Source organism: Malaya genurostris, chromosome 2, assembly GCF_030247185.1.
Source record: "Malaya genurostris strain Urasoe2022 chromosome 2, Malgen_1.1, whole genome shotgun sequence".
Classification (NCBI taxonomy): Eukaryota; Metazoa; Arthropoda; class Insecta; order Diptera; family Culicidae; genus Malaya; species Malaya genurostris.
The window spans coordinates 93,308,592-93,324,515 of record NC_080571.1 but is presented as its reverse complement, the minus strand read 5'-3'; the positions used below and the strand labels follow the sequence as shown (position 1 = coordinate 93,324,515).

The 15,924-nt window shown below is 37.1% G+C and overlaps 1 protein-coding gene across 1 annotated transcript in view; it reads right to left on the bottom strand.

Annotated features, from left to right (window-relative positions):
* LOC131427887 (arrestin domain-containing protein 4-like) overlaps positions 1–5,656 on the bottom strand; it is a 62,637-nt gene extending 56,981 nt beyond the window's left edge. Inside the window, exon 1 of the mRNA XM_058591454.1 lies at positions 5,351–5,656. Within this exon, the coding sequence (XP_058447437.1) occupies positions 5,351–5,471 (121 nt within the window). The 5' untranslated portion in view covers positions 5,472–5,656. The remainder of the gene's footprint in view (positions 1–5,350) is intronic.
* Between the last annotated feature and the right edge of the window lie 10,268 nt (positions 5,657–15,924).

Below are 15,924 nucleotides of genomic sequence, written 5' to 3'. Positions count from 1 at the left end.
TAGCTGATGTGTGTAGCGATGAACTGGTCCGGCGGGAAGGGCCAGGTGAATTACTGTCTGATACTGGTAAAGATATCGGGTTCGATTCCTGATGTGATCAAGGATCTTCCCGGGTTGGAAATTTTCTTGATTAACCCTGGATAGTAAATCCGAGATATTTGAATGTTATTTTGTGGTCAGTCGTTCTTTTGAAGAAGAATCTATACCTGCTAGATTAATCAGATCGTTTTCTTTTGTTTACTGGTTAAGATATGTGCAAAAATATTAATTATCATTTAGATAACTCGTTCTGCTCACACCTTTGTAGGGGTATGAGGTGGGACCATCATCATCATCATCATCATCATCATCATCTTCTAGATCTTAAGATCTGTTTTAACTGAAGTTTTTGGATGGCTGTGAACGTTCCTATGTAGCGATTCAGAGTGTACAGAACCATTGCATGGCTGGTGCTACCCCATGTAGCACACGTTATTACACCACAATGACAGTAACTTATATGAAAAAAATTCATGGAACAAGTTGAAGACATTGCAACGTGCATCATAATTGCTATGTAACTTGAAAAACGTAAGAGGCGGAGCTTGTGCGACTTACCGAGGGTCGCCAAACAAGTTCTCAGTAACGAATATTTGATTTGATCCAGCACATCAGTCACAACGAACCAGAAAATATAAGTTTGTGTCAAGTTACAATTTAGTGATGTTTTTCCCATTCAACATTTATGACCAAAGATTGGCATCCGATAATTAGAACTAAAATATAGAATTCAATCTTCTTTAAACTCACTATATCTACTTAAAATCCTAGTGCTGTTCGATATTTATGGTGAAGTTGATCATTGTACTTATTGAAAACGTGTGCGCCTTCAATATTTAGGGTCTTAGAATATCGACATACGAAATGATATTCATATTATTATTCCCGTCGTATGAAATTCAGAGCTAAAAAGTATTCAGAAAGATTTTTTTTGTGAATAATATTAATTTCACATATACCAAAGTTAAAGCAGTTCACCAAAAGCAATGAATAAAAATGCATGTTTTGAAATTTTATGAACAGTTCATTCACTGGCCATAACGGTAGCCATTTGCATAAATTTTTCCAAGCATACACTGGCCGTGACAAAGCGTAAAAATATTCTCTCTGGTAGAAAGAATTAACTTCTCAAAACGAAACAAGTTTGCTTAGAACATGGCATGGCAAACAATTGTGTATAAGCGCAGCTTTACCCGAGTAAATTCTAACATTAAAATGAGAAATCCACGTCTGGGAGGCATTCGATAAATTGGCGATCATCGGTACCACTTTTGTCTTAAACAGGTCAATCTGAATAGTGGCTTTGGCATTCCCAGCTCGCTGATCGTCTGCCGTAGAAGGAGCTTATTTCAGAATTTAATATGAGAAATGTATTTGACGTCATCGATTTCCTTCTAGATACGATCCTGTAACAATTTTTGCGTTCAGTTAAAAAAAATGTTTTGATATTTGTAAGCATACGACATCGCGAAGTTCATTCCAAAGTTTTTAGACCATTATTTCCAGTGCATCCAGAAATCGGGGACTTGGATGGCGAAAATAAACTACTCGCCAAACCCGTTCTGAAAATACCCATAACTTTATATCCAACAGTATGGAAAAAATCATTGTTTACTAAGTTCGAACATCGAACATTGAATGTCTCAGATCCTAGAGCTAATTCTTAATTATACTTCATTGGTTTATAGGTGCTACCAAGAAAATGTATGTTTAATTTGTATATTAATAAGTAGTCCACAAACTGTGTCGAAGACGCTCTTCAAAACAATTCTCATTCCTAGTTATAAATGCTTAGAACTTCATATACTCACTAACGCTAGATACTATCAGAAGTTTTTTATCAATCATCTAATAAATCTTGTAACTTTAATACACTCTTCTAAAGAAACCGTCTAACTAAATCTTCATAATTTTGAGTCACGGGACTAATTCTGCATCAAATGATTGTAAATTATAAGTCTACACAAGAACTAAAAATTTACTTTAAAGATTCTGGTTCTATCTGTGGTCAGATACCATGTAGGATACCTTATTTCCGGATTCCTAATTCACGTTCCCTGTGTTGTAGAAGACTTCACTGTAAAACGTTCGGTCTTCAGAGCCTCTAAATTCGTATTTCAAAGTGATTACATGTGCGAGTTGTGTGAGATCAAGTAGATAACTCAATTTAATGTTAAAATGTTTGAATGCTACAGTTTTGGATATGAGAAGGACAAAGACGACATTTTTATACCGGGCTCAAATAGTCACACTGCTGTTCACGGTGGATGTGGGATGGAAGCGACGCAACGAGTGTGCATTGAAAGAAACTACCTGCACACAACTTGTTGAAACAACACTGCTTGTCATATAACTGAACATTTTCTGTCTCCTTATAGCTATAGCAATCGCAAAAAGTTCGCATTCCAAATCACCTTAGTTTCGAAACCGGATTCTCTCCGCGGTAGTGTGAGATTGCATGAAATCTTTTTTCTTTCTTGCGAGTAATATCGCCTAAATGTATACAATCCCGGATATTTTTTGGATGTTCTTTTTTTAGCTTTTGCTCGTGACGTATTTCAAGAAAATGTACATCATATCAAGTTTTCAATGTGCTTTCACTGAGAGCTAAACTAGTTTTCAGTTTGATGTCACACAGCATTAGTAATACCAGTGCCCTAAGCATTGAACCGCCAACTCGGGTCGAAAAGTTATACATAAGTTGCTAATTGCTCTGAAGATCTTAAGACGTGTTTTCATTGAAGTTCTTGGACTACTGAGAACATACCTTATGTTAAAAAATGGATGAAAATGAAATACGAACAGCAAACAAAGAACAGAAACTACCATTCTAGTTCGTGCCGTGGCACAATGTAGTCTCTAAGAACAATATTCCAAGTAATTCTTGGATCTTGGAATATCTCTTACGGGCTTCCTTAGTCTCAGAATATACTCAGATGGTCCCAGATTCTTTTGCGTATGAACGCAGTTAGATTTTTGTCGTGAATACGACTTACTTTACTATGTGGTGCCTTTTCAAAATTTACCCTCTGAGAGAGTGATAAGTTTTTGATCGTGAATATTTCCTGTTGTATCTAACGAATCAACATAATTTTTGCTACATGCCATCGGAAATATGATCACAATTTTATGATAAAATATTCAGTTATGTGACATAATCTCAAATAATTCAAAATTAAACTTTTTTGAAATGTTTGGTATATGGTATGGTACGAGTATCAAAGAGGATAATTCATAAGGCGCCTTTGCCTTTCTCGTATATTAAAAGCTCATAGCTCATAGCTCTGTGAAAGGATTTATATAATCTAACTACCAAAAGAATCGAAATTTTTCTACTTAAGCATGTAAAGAAAAAGCATTGAAGTATTTCAATAGTACACTATTGAAAAACCTGTCTCATTTGACCCATGTCAACACCAGCCAATCAGAACGCGTTCTGAGGAAGAGAACAAAATATCTGCTGCTGCACAACAAATCGTTCGAGAAAATGTTCCGAACAGTGTTTAATATCGTAGTGACTTCCACAATTTGGTCCTTCTGAAAGGCAGGAATAAATCCCGTACAGCATCCTGATAGTCTCATTCAATAAATTATGCAAATCCGAAATGAAATAATCGACATTAAAATTCTATATGCTGCTATTTTTATAGCTGTTAGGACCACCCATTAGTGAAAAAGCTACAAACGAAATCACGTAAAAAGAAACCTCTTAACAAAAATAGGATCAGTTTGGATTCTATCGCCACTGCAAGCAGATGTATTTTGTGTCGTTTGCAAAGCTAGTTTCGTTTCCGACAAGAGCGATTACGTCACAGCTGCCAGTCATTTGCATTGGTGATAAAGCAACGGTGGAGAGCATTACACAAAATCAGCCGTTCTAATGGCTCTAAAAGTTTTCTAAAGAACTATTAGGATTTCTTGCTCGCAAATCGAAGGGAAATATCCTCAGTTTAGTGCAAATCTAGAACTGTTTGATTTGATTTTTGCACTTTTCGCTGTGTGAAATTCACAGTAATCTAGATCAAGTAAAGCCTTCTTTGTTTTTGCGAAAAATGTGGAAAAAGGAAATGCTTGCATAATTCATACAATTGATCAACTAATTGATATTCGGAAGTGTTAAGGAACATGTCAGTTGTTTTCGTATTCACGACATCCAGTTATGTCTCTGACATCACCCACCCGCCTTTTTTGAGTTATTTACACTTAAATCGAATGGAAATGAAAAACCTTTTTTACGCAAACAATTTGAAATGACTTTGCGCGTGAATTGAGGGTCCAGTGTACCAATTATCAACTCATTCGATTGGCTCGAAGCGTTACCAAGATTCTCCTAATCTTCGAAGCAAAACAAACAAAAACATCCTCTGTTTTTCATCCCGAAGGGAAATGAATGAAATCATAAACACCTAATGAATATTGAATTGAAGCGACACCTTTTCTGCACACACAACGGAAATGATTTCATTTTCACCACACTTTCAAACAAAGAGTCCGTATTCTTATGCACGTTACGTTCCCCACAAGGACAGCTTTGTGACGAATATTTATTCCCGCTTTTATTCGCTCGTTTCGCTGTACGTCGCTTCTGATTCCGATTTTTTGTTTTATGCGAGCAACAAGCAAAGGCACCATCTTTTTCCGCAGCATACAATGAGCTTATCAGATTTACCGCAGCTAGTCAATTTTAAACTCCATAAATCTCACATCGCGTCTTGTGTTTGCCAAATGGAATAGAACTCACGACAGCCTGTTTTCGCGTCATTTCTAATCTAGCGGAACGGTTCATTAATGAATACAAATTGCTTGCGGGTGACGGATGAACGTGCAGTGTGATGCGATGAGTATTTGAGTATACTCTTACCTCAAACATCTCAGCTGCTCAGAGGAATCTTTCTACAATTCTTAACCTGATGAATATAATTTAATGATGCGGAAGCAATCTACAATCAGAAGAGTGATCTAAGCAAAGCATATCACTTGGTTTGTTTTATTGGCAGCTTTACACATTGCTGCTCTGCATTTATATGCAAATTCCAATTAATCCGATTGGAACGTCTTACGATCGGTAAATCTTCTTTGCTCATGTTTATGTCAGAAGCAAGCAGCTAAAAATAAATCCCAATCAAAAGCACCGCAAATCGAAACATAATATCATTACTCGCATCTAAAAAGTGAACCTTTGTCATAAAAAGATTACCCGCAACCGTTGGGATTCCAGCTAATTATAATTTTAAATACATCCTCTTCTACATCGTCACTGAACGAATGACGAGCGATGGATGCACCCACACATGTATCTCCCAATACTCACCCAGAACAGCTGTGTTTTCCTGTGTCTCAAGTAGCACCCGTCCGGCCAGAACCTGACCCGGCAGGTACAGCAACGAGTCCCGATCAAGGATAATGTGAAATTTGAGCAGTTTTCTCGTCATGTCACCGAGGCACTAGCACCGGACACAAAATTATCTGCGGCAATCTTCTGGCGAGTGAAGTCAACGCGCGCACGGCCACCGCTTCAATCGGTTTGTTGGTCTCGTTAATACTGTTTTGTTTGTGAGTTCGTTCGTTCGCTCGGAGATCGTCCAAAGCTTGCCCACCTGGCGGCTGGAGCTATTCAAGTTCGGTTCGAGTTCGATGACGAATGCGTGGGTGAAGCCGTTCTGAAACCGTGCCGCAGTTCATTCATCAGCCAACGCACAAGGCCGCATACCGCGGTGCGTTCGAGTGCCAGTCGAGATGCATTGAGAGAAGCGATTCCGGTGTCGCCTTTGAAGCGCGCAAGAGACAGACACAGAGAGAGAGAGAGAGAGAGAGAGAGGAAGCTTTGATAGCGAAAAAAAAAACAAAAATCACGGTTATGTCCGGATGCTAGACGAAAGCTGCGCATATTTTGGTTAAATGAACCTAAACTAAAATATGCATGGCATGGCATCAATATCGCCGAGAACTTTACTGAATTTGGCTAGCTTGGTATGTTTAGATTATCGTGCGAGCATGACTGCCAATCCACAAAGAAGTGTGTATATAACATCTTTTGCCAATATGTACAAAGAATTGTTAGAGTAATGTTCTTACGTGTTCACGTTTCGTCTTCGACTTGTCCGTGCATTAGTGATTCATCATAAACCGCTAAGCAGATGTAAAGTTAAAGTTTATTGCACCAGCCATCTGACATCGGTAAGTTAGCACCAGCCATTTAAAAGTACATCACACAGTAAAAATATCTGAAAATTAAATGCTACGTAATCTCAATGTTAATTTAAACAGATTGAAGATGGAAATCTGTGTTAGACATAATTACGTATTAACCCTTTCACGACCATAAGATGTGCAGGACGAAATATGTCAGTACAAGACAATATTTTAGCTATTAGGGGTGTAAATTAGGAGATTATCACCAGAAAAATATAGCAAGGTGCATAAGTTTCCTATAATTTTATGGGAAATATTTTTCCCTATGATTTTTAGAAATACATAAAAGAAGAGTTGGGTTTATTATATCGTAATTTCATTTGCTTGCTTTGATTATCATAATAGTAAAATAAATAGTTAGTTATGGCATTCTATGAAACGATTTCATGTACTTGTGGACGTTGCACATAACACATTTGTTATGTGTTCTATTTTCTATGCGTCATTTTGCACAAACTTTTTTAGTGCAGTAAAGATTGATAGTTTTTTTACTAATTCGTTCAGAAACACATGTGTCGTTTCGGAAATAAGTTTTCTTTAACATTCAGTAAACAAAAACATCGATTTAATAGCAATTGAAGAATCTATAACGATTTTTATAGAAAAATATTTCCCTTGAGCGTTAAGGGGTTAATACCACGTTTGTTTCCTATCAATTTTCTATGCAGCGTAAACTTTCAAGTAGATAAAACTCATTTTTCTAGCTACCAACTGCATTTTCTAGGTTAAGATGTTCAGCATGTAATTTTCACTTACCGCTTTCACGCGGCTAACTACACAGATAAAAATATTTTGTGAATTTACATCTATTTTCATGCACATATTTGGAGCAGGCAATTAAACGTAAAGTTACATTACAATTCTGTAGGTTTCAATGTAAATTTATCACAAAACTAATCGTTAATTGAAAGATACAGTTATCAGGTGTACAACTTTGCTTCCGCCGTTTTTTTCCAAAATTGAAAGTTTTATTGCGAAAAAGTGCTTACAAATGTATTATTCAAAGTGTTGTCCGTAGCTAGCGACAACTTTCTCCCATCTTTCCGGAAATTTTTGGATGCCGTCCTCTTTTGACGCTATCCATGAAGCAATCCATTTTTCCAACTCTTCGAAGGATTGAAAATGTTGATCTGCCAGGCCGTGTGCCATCGAACGGAATAGGTGGAAGTCAGAAGGGGGACATCTGGGGAATACGGTGGGTGAGGCAAGACTTCCCATTTCAGCGTTTCCAGGTACATTTTGACCACTTTTGAGACGTGAGGCCGAGCATTGTCGTGTTGAAGGATGACTTTGTCATGTCGCTTTTGATATTGTGGCAGCTTTTCTTTTAGCGCGCCTAAGGCGCATCAGTTGCGTTCGGTAGCGATCTCCTGTGATAGTTTCACCCGGTTTTAAGAGCTCGTAGTAAATTACACTGAACTAATCCCACCAAATACAAATCATAATCATGGCGTCGTGAATATTCGGTTTTGCCTTCGACGAAGTAGCATGCCCGGGCTTTCCCCATGATTTTCTGCATATAGGATCATCGTATCGAACCCACTTTTCATCAACGATTACGATTCGATGTAAGAATCCCTTACGATTTCGTCTTTGAAGCAGTCGCTCACATACAAATAGACGGCGCTCGATGTTCCTCGGTTTCAACTCGTACGGCACCCAGCTTCCTTCTTTCTGAATCATGCCCAGGGCCTTGAGACGTTTAGAAATAGCTTGCTGACTCACTCCCAACGATTCGGCAAGCTCTTCTTGGGTTTGGCACGAATCTTCATAAAGCAATGCTTCTAGTTGTTCATCTTTGAAGGATTTTTCTCTTCCACCACCATGTTTGTCTTCGACATCGAAATCACCATTTTTAAAACGTTGAAACCACTCCCGACACGTTCTTTTACTCAGAGCGGCACCACCGTAAGTTTCTGAGAGTATTCGATGCGCTTCAGCTGCATTTTTTTCGAATTGTTGCAAAAAAGTAAAACTTCCCGCAAATGGCGAGAATTGGGCACATTAATAGACATTTTCGAGCGTGAATAATACGAAAACAAGAACAACTTTCACTGAAACGGCGATGACAATTCGTTAGGCACTGTACACACTCACTTTAAAGGCATTATCATCTATGTATTTTAACGACCCTCAGCCGGTACACCCACCTATCGGAAAACGGCGGAAGCAAAGTTGTACCTGATATATTCATTGAAAATTCAATGCAATCCAATTTAGTTTTGCATCGATGAAGGTTTTTAATCAAAATTTTGATTCAACCCATATCTATTCCATGTTACTATTGATTTACATGTCGTGTAAATTTCATGATTTCTTTCTGTGTAGTACGACTGTATGAACTTATACATCATTTTACAAATTACGTTCTTATGATTTGAGTCATATGTGGATTTATGTAACCGGTAAAATTCATAATTTTTTACTGTACACACTTTACATTTTAATAGATGCACATACAAGGAGCGACGCGATTCACTTACATTCCCAATTCAAAGCATGTAAAGATAAGTCATATCATTAACTTTACAATTATATCAATTGAAACTTACATCGATACAGACTCAACTTTTATTTTTACACATTAGTAGACATAATATTCACTCTTAGAAAAAAAGAAATTTACGCTTGACGTAAATTCAAACATGCCGTATTTTCTTAGATGATTACACAATGTTACACCTATCAACATGTAAAAATAAACTTTGCTTTTATATCGATGTAAGCTTCAGCTAAATTAACTGTGAAGGTAATGATATTACTTATCTTTACATGCTTTGAATTGTGAATGTAATTGAATCGCGATGCTTCTTTTATGTGCATCTATAAAGATATAAATTTTTCTAAGTGTGTTATGTTATCACCAAAGAAATTACGGCATACTTGAATTTACGACAAGCGTAAATTTAATTTTTTCTTAAAGTGTACACACTTAGAAAATGTTATACCTTCATAGATGCACATAAAAGGAGCGTCACTTACATTCATAATACAAAGCGTGTAAAGATAAGTTATGTCATTAACTTCACAGTCAATTTAACTGAAGCTTACATAGATACAGACACAAAATTTATATTTACATGTTAGTAGATGTAATATTGTGTCATCACCGAAAAAATTCCGGCTCATTTGAATTTACGTCAAGCGTGTATATATTTGCCTGGCCAGCAGATATGTGCTTCTGTGGCTCAATGGACCCATCTTTGTGATCAGGTATTTCTTAGTTCAAATCCCAGTCGTAACAAATATTTTTTGTTTTTTATTTCATTGATATTCTAGCCATATAATTTTCAAATCGCTCATAAAATTCTGTTATTTTTATGGATACCTTTTCTTACAGCCGAATCAATGGAAGTTGATAGTTTTTTTTGCCTTTCTTTTTAAAACGGTATTAGAATGGCTGGAAAAACCGACTTTTGAACGGAGCCTGGGGGACCCATAGTGGTATATACCATTCGACTCAGTTCGATGAGATCGGAAAATGTCTGTGTGTGTGCGTGTGTGTGCACTTTTCGAAGATATTTATACGCGCTCAATTTTCTCAGAGATGGCTGAACCGACTTTAACAAATTTATGCTCGTTTGAAGCTACTATCGGACCATCGTTCAAGCTCGAAGACCAAATGCCTGTGACTGTTGGTTCCGGAGTTATAATGGTATAAGTGACGTAACCGACAAAACATGTTGTTTTCTGCCGCTCTAATGTATATAAGGGTGCTAATATTTTGGGATCACCTCTAACGAAGCGCTTTTGTTCAGAAGTTTAAGCACGTCCTCATGCAAAATTTGAGCTAAATCGGACAAGAGTACGGGGTGCTGCCCAGCGGTTAAAGTTTGAAAATTTTCGATCTTGAAAAGCACCACAGGGGGGAGTACATGAAATTTCCGAAATGGAAAATTTTTGTTGATGCTAAAAATCTTAAAATTGCATGAAAAGTCGAGATTTAGTGTTATCTCAAAAAAAAAAATTTTTTGAAAAAATCGAGTCGAATCTCAATTATTGTATTAAAAATACACAATTCATTTATAAGTGACGATTAGTTATTTGAATGAGAAAGGAGTTTACTATCATCGAAAATTACTAGATTTTGACATTTTTTAATGTTTATCGGAAATTCAATCAGTACAAGCAAACAATATTTTGATAGAAAAGGTATTGATAGATAATCGTTTTATGCATCTTAGATGTAAAAGGTAATCAACCACCGAAAGCTCACAATATACATGGCTTGTTTATACATGGTAATGTCAACCATAAAACATTCAGCAAAATTTTCGATGAATAAAAATGTCTATAGTGATCGACTACTGCTTTATATAATAATTGTTGAAGTGCACAATTTATTCAACCAGCGAAAATTGATAATTCGTGTTAAAATCAGAGGTTGGTACTTTAAACAATATTAACCTGTTGAGTTATCATATACAAAAGTAACAGGAGCGCAGGATTATGTTTTAATAGTTTGATTTAGTTTCATTGAATTAATCGAAACATATTCAACCAACTGGAATTAAAACAAAATCTTTGTTTCTATAATCAATACTCAAAATGGAATATTTTTTTCACCAAAGAGCAATTCCAGAAATTAACAACAGGAAAAGTGGAAAAATCAGAATAGACTTTTTTCAATTCGACCAAAACTTGGCACACGGTTTTAGAATGACAAAAAATTTATTTTACACGGATGCAGAGACTGATTCAACTATTGTCTGATTTTTAAAAAGGGGGTATTTATTTTTGCATGCATTTTCTTCAAATCGTGACATGTCGGAAACTGTTTGTGGCGAACTCGCCTGGTAACCCTAACGTCACCATCGTATATAGAACACGTACATAGTAACCGATCAACCGATCGCTTTGTGCTACCAATACCACACAACAGTGAAGCCAATCGGCTGTTAATTTGTACATATGTAAAGCAGTAATAAAACGACCACCAAAGAGACTGCCAACACACTTTCTATTCGCTTATGCGTAATCCGAAAGGATCCCAAATGTTAATTGTACTAAAATCATTTCCAAGACGAAGTTGTATGAAATCGTTTGTGCATTCTCAAAAATATACTCTATAAAAATAGTTGAATACCATTGTCAGATTTTGGTGCAAATTTGGTTAGTATGTGAGATTCTGTTTTCTTAAGCTTGAGCTTGAGCTTGACCGACCACCCCTGGTTGCTACTCCGTTACTGATAGGGATTAGCTGAAATTGTACAGGGAATTTCTAGATGATCCGACCTGGCACTGGTAAATCATCCTTCAATGTACATCGTCTGGTAATCCCAGAATTCATTGATCAGTACCGGCGCCGGCCAGGTCCAAACGTAGATCGTCTAAAGAATGGGAAGGGATGTTAATCCAACACTTGTTGTTACTAGAGGCCGTATATACTACTGCGAACTCCACAAGTTTCACGGGAGAAGGATATTTGTTAATATAAATTTCAGTACTCGCGCGCGAGCTAGTATGTTTCGGTTCAAGATGCTCGGACGCACCACTAAACTCACTGACTTCACGAGTGAACGTTTCAACAATATCCTATATTGAAGTCCCGAGAAGTCTTGATTCACAGTTCTCATTCGTGAAAACTAAAGGACAATTTGAAATACTATCGCGTAACGAATAAAAACTTTCCTATTTTTTCTAAATGGAATTATCTGCTACAAAATAAACGAGTGAATAGTATTTAGACAAAATAGTTGATTCATTGTAGTGACATACTCTAAAAAGTTTTTGTAAAATCATTTCAAATCACCAGACAAAGGTCAACAGATTTCACGCGCAACTTGATTGTTTATTATTTCCGCTTCATTATTTTATTTATAAAAATTATAAATTGAATATATTGGTTGATCTGGGCAGCCGGCTACCGAGAAAAAATTATTAATTTATCAAACAAACAAGTATTTATCCAAAAAGTAGTAAACCAAACGAACAAATACTACCGCCGGTACGAAAGAGTACAATTATTGTTGACTTCAGACAGTGCAAAATTCGACCTTCGATACGAGAACTTAAAGGTTTGCTTAAGGAGCAAATGCATCTTGACATTAAACGTGTGCATTTACTTCAATGCAATAAGACCAATAATGTTGTTCACATCCAGTTTTATAAAGAGTTGGATGCAGTTCAATTCGCAAAAGACAATAACAATGTGCACTATGTGGAGCATGAAAATATCAAGTACAACATTCCAGTTTATATGGAAGATAGTGCTATAGAAGTGCGTGTGCATGATCTTCCCTCAAGCGTCACCGATTCTTATATTCGCAAAACTATGTCCCAATACGGAGAGATTCTCTCTATCGAAAAAGAAAAGTGGAAGAACTTTTTCCCCGGTATTCTAAATGGCGTACGTTTATTACGCATACACCTGAAGAAGGCTATACCTTCCTATGTGATTTTCGGTCAAGATACAAGAATTCCGTGCAAATCACTTGTTACCTATGACAATCAGATGGCCACATGTCAATATTTCCAAAAAGCTGTTCACTACGGTAAGCCATGTGATAAACCGGACAAGGAGACAACTATACCGAAGGACAACGGTGCTTCCTTCACACCAACCCCAAGCAACCCCAGTACACCTGTGACAGTCACCAACAACAGTGAAGCATCCCCTTCAACGAAACCATCCAACGTATCCTCTATAGAACAAAGTACACCAGCTGCAATTAACAGCTTACCATCTAACCAACCAGCAACTGCAAACAATGTACAACAAGGCGCATCTACAGCAACTAGCAACGAAATCAACAACAATACCACGGCAATTGATGACGAGACGAAACACGAACAAACTGCCCCTCAATCCTCGCAGGAGAAAAATGAAATCTTCAAATTAAATCCCCTAGAAAAAGGGTGACAACGAGATCCAATACAAAAAAAAGTACGGGTGTGTAATGTCAGAGACATAACTGGATGTCGTGAATACGAATATGACACGCTTTATTTATACTTCCGAATTCGAATTGGTAGTTGATCGATTGTTTGAATTGTGCAACTTCCCCCTCTTTCATTACTAGAATTTTAAACGATGCGCCTAGACTAGATTACAGATTAGTTACATTAATCATTCTGAAACGCAACTAAATATTATGAAATAAGCAGTATAGTTCTTTATAATAAAATAATGGTGGCTCTGAAAAGAACCTTTTATGAAAGCGTTCGTGATGGAGAGTGACGAGTTGAGTTCGAATTCCGATGGATACCGTTGACTTTCGATGGATACCGCTGACTTCCTTCATCTGTTTCCAGGCTGACCAGGCTGTTGTCCGTGGGTGCGATACTGATATGGTTTGTGTAGGTATAGCGTTCACAATCGATTACAATCTTTCAGTAAAGGAAACTTCAAGTTGCTGGATTGATCAATGATACAATAGGCCTGTGATATGAAAAGTATGAAATATATCTACGGCTTTCTACATTGATGTTCCTAGCAAAAACAAGATCGATACATGTGCCTCCAAGCGTAGTAGCTTGTGAAGGATCAGATTCCATATCCAGCTTCATATACTTGCTCATGAAATCAATGAATTTAATATTATCTTGTTTTGAGGCATCTATATTGAAATCCCCCACAACGATCATCGGTGTAATTTTACGAGAATATAAAAATAAATTACGCGTGATGAAAAATTGCTTCTCTTTGTAAGTTGTATCTGGCGAAATATATAGAACAACTAACAGTGTTTTTATACCATTTAGCATAATATCGATTGCACATATGTCGCCGAAATTGTCAGCCAACAACAAATTTTCATCATATTGCTCACTAAGTTGTTCGAGTTTATGAACAGTAGCAATCAAAGACGCAATGTCCTTTAGGTAAATTGCAACACCACCAGCTCTACAATTAGAACGTTTATATTCGGCGATGCAATTATAGCCTGTTATACTCACTGCAGAACAATTGTCCAACCAAGTTTCACTAAATGCTAAAATATCAACTTTGGTTAGTATATTGTCAGTGAAAATATCTGAAGCATGAGCATTTAAGCTTTGAACATTGAAACTGATTAAGCTTAAACCTTGATTTGTCATAGCGATAAAATCCAACAGTGCGTCACTGATTGTGGATAGTTTATGACTGGATAGTCGGTTTAACTCTGTTCTCAGTTCCGTCATTCTGGGCGAATCACTACCCTTTGAGTGCCAAAATTTGAAGAAGTTCTTTTGGTTAGTTAAGTAAAGCCCATCCATTGTTGTCACCCGTGACAATCCAACATATACTAGTTGTTGTTCCAAAGATTTATCGTAGTCAAGTACAATTTCAGAAAATGTACCTCCCTGCGATTTATGGACCGTGAGTGCACATGCACTAACTATCCGAAATTGAATTCTTTTACAGTTGATGCTACCAAGCTTAATATTGGCTGATCGTTTTAATATAGGTACCCAATCAAATTGCAGTTGACCTGGGTTAGAATACACTAAAGGTCTAGATTTGACCTTTAAGCTGGCACCGATAATATTACTCTCAAATTTTAGCCATAATCGAATAATGCGCTCTTCGGGATTATCATCATCATGTTCGATAAATTTAAGCTCTCCTATGGCCCCGTTAACTAGCCCATCTTCGACATCAATGTTAGTTGAGATCATATAGGGCATTCCAAGCGTCAACCGTAATAGATAAGGTAGACCGCCTGTTTCCACTACGCTCATCTTATGCATCTTTAATCTAGCACTAGCTAGTTGTTCCGCATTTCGATAACCTGTGAAAACATCGTTGACAATAAAATCATAGCCCTCTCGTTCACGCAATGCTTCCGTATTATATCTTTCAACATCCATATTGCGATGGAAGAGACGTATAGCATTCGGAACATTTTGTTTACACCACTCAGCTGTTCGAAAGCGGCTTTCAATACGCTCATTTTCAGAATCAGTAAGTGGCATACCATTACCTATTTTAGTAAGTATGGAAGAAAATTCAATGTCAGCTTGTCGCATAACTTGAACTAATGGGAAGAAATTAAGTGATTGCCAGAGTACAGGTCCAAGAATAGAGTTTTTACATGGCTTGAAAACTGGCCGTTGAATATTATATGAATTCCGCCAAAAGGATCATCATAGTTCCCAGTGATGTCTTGCAACCGAGTGTGAATAATATTAAGCATATCTGCGCCAATCATGCTTACTTCGTCGATAATAATCGCTTTAACGCCTGCAAAAGCATTGCGATACAGTTGAAGTGCTTCGAACCCAAGTTTTGAACTACTTCTACGTGCCATTGAAATTCGAAAAGCAGAATGAACTGTAGTGCCTCCAATAGCTACCGCTGCTTTCCCTGTTGATGCACAGGCGACATATGCGTTTTTAAGTAAATTGTGTGCTTGACTAAAACGATTATAAGTCTCCATCAATATTTTCAGAGTAAACGTTTTACCACATCCTGCGGGGCCAGTGAAGAATATCTGCAAAGGCGTGTTCATACCGTCGAACGCATGCAAAATATCAATCAAATGTAAAATCAATTTTCTTTGATCTACATTTGTGGCCCTGACCATAGCACAATAATCCTGTTTGCTCATGACATTGGTACGTTTTTTGATGACAGCTGACAGAGCACCAGTAGGCAACTGTTCTATATCATCATCGTTGGGCTCCATAGTTATGGCCCGTACGTACTCATTGTGTTTATCGTTGGATTTTTGTTGATCATCACTTTCATTTTCTTCTGCAACACGAAGA